Source organism: Limulus polyphemus, unplaced genomic scaffold (assembly GCF_000517525.1).
Source record: "Limulus polyphemus unplaced genomic scaffold, Limulus_polyphemus-2.1.2 Scaffold6015, whole genome shotgun sequence".
Lineage (NCBI taxonomy): Eukaryota > Metazoa > Arthropoda > Merostomata > Xiphosura > Limulidae > Limulus > Limulus polyphemus.
The window spans coordinates 40,507-41,116 of NW_013671625.1; the positions used below are offsets into that span (position 1 = coordinate 40,507).

Sequence of the window (610 nt, forward strand, 5' to 3'; positions counted from 1 at the left end):
CTCGAACTTCTATAACAGATGGTAACCCTGATTTCAAGCTTTGTCTGCTGATTATACCTTTAAAGTGATATGCAAATCGATAAAAGTGTTACATAATTTATAACAGTAACATGGTAACTTAATCCCACCTGTTACGTATTTAGTATAAACACATGCTATAATTCATTACTATTTCTTAAAAAGGAAAAAATAAAATAAAATAAATTTCAACACAACATAACTCTTGTGTATTAATCGCTGTAATGATCTAAATTAAACGTACGTGGATACTTTTTGTTTAATTATAAATCGTACTTAAACGGCCAAGGATACGAGTAAACTGGGATTTAATCATTGACGGTTTGAAACTACAGTGATCTTCATGAGTTCCATCCAAAAATATGATATTGACAATGTCATTTCCCACGTGTCTTTTCCTCTCGACCTATAGCAAGGAGTGAATTTAATCTGGATTAAAACACTGTATATATATATCTATGTCTCGTTCATTAATCTTACAGCAATCTGGATTAAAACACTGTATATATATATCTATGTCTCGTTCATTAATCTTACAGCAATCTGGACTAAAACACTGCATATTTCTATTTCCTATCCACTACTCTTACAA

The 610-nt window shown here is 30.7% G+C and overlaps 1 protein-coding gene across 1 annotated transcript in view; it reads right to left on the reverse strand.

Annotated features, from left to right (window-relative positions):
• Positions 1-610, reverse strand: part of LOC106473260 (GTPase-activating Rap/Ran-GAP domain-like protein 3) — a 41,509-nt gene that overhangs the window by 27,281 nt on the left and 13,618 nt on the right. The window contains exon 6 of the mRNA XM_022401733.1: positions 313-424. Within this exon, the coding sequence (XP_022257441.1) occupies positions 313-424 (112 nt within the window). The remainder of the gene's footprint in view (positions 1-312; positions 425-610) is intronic.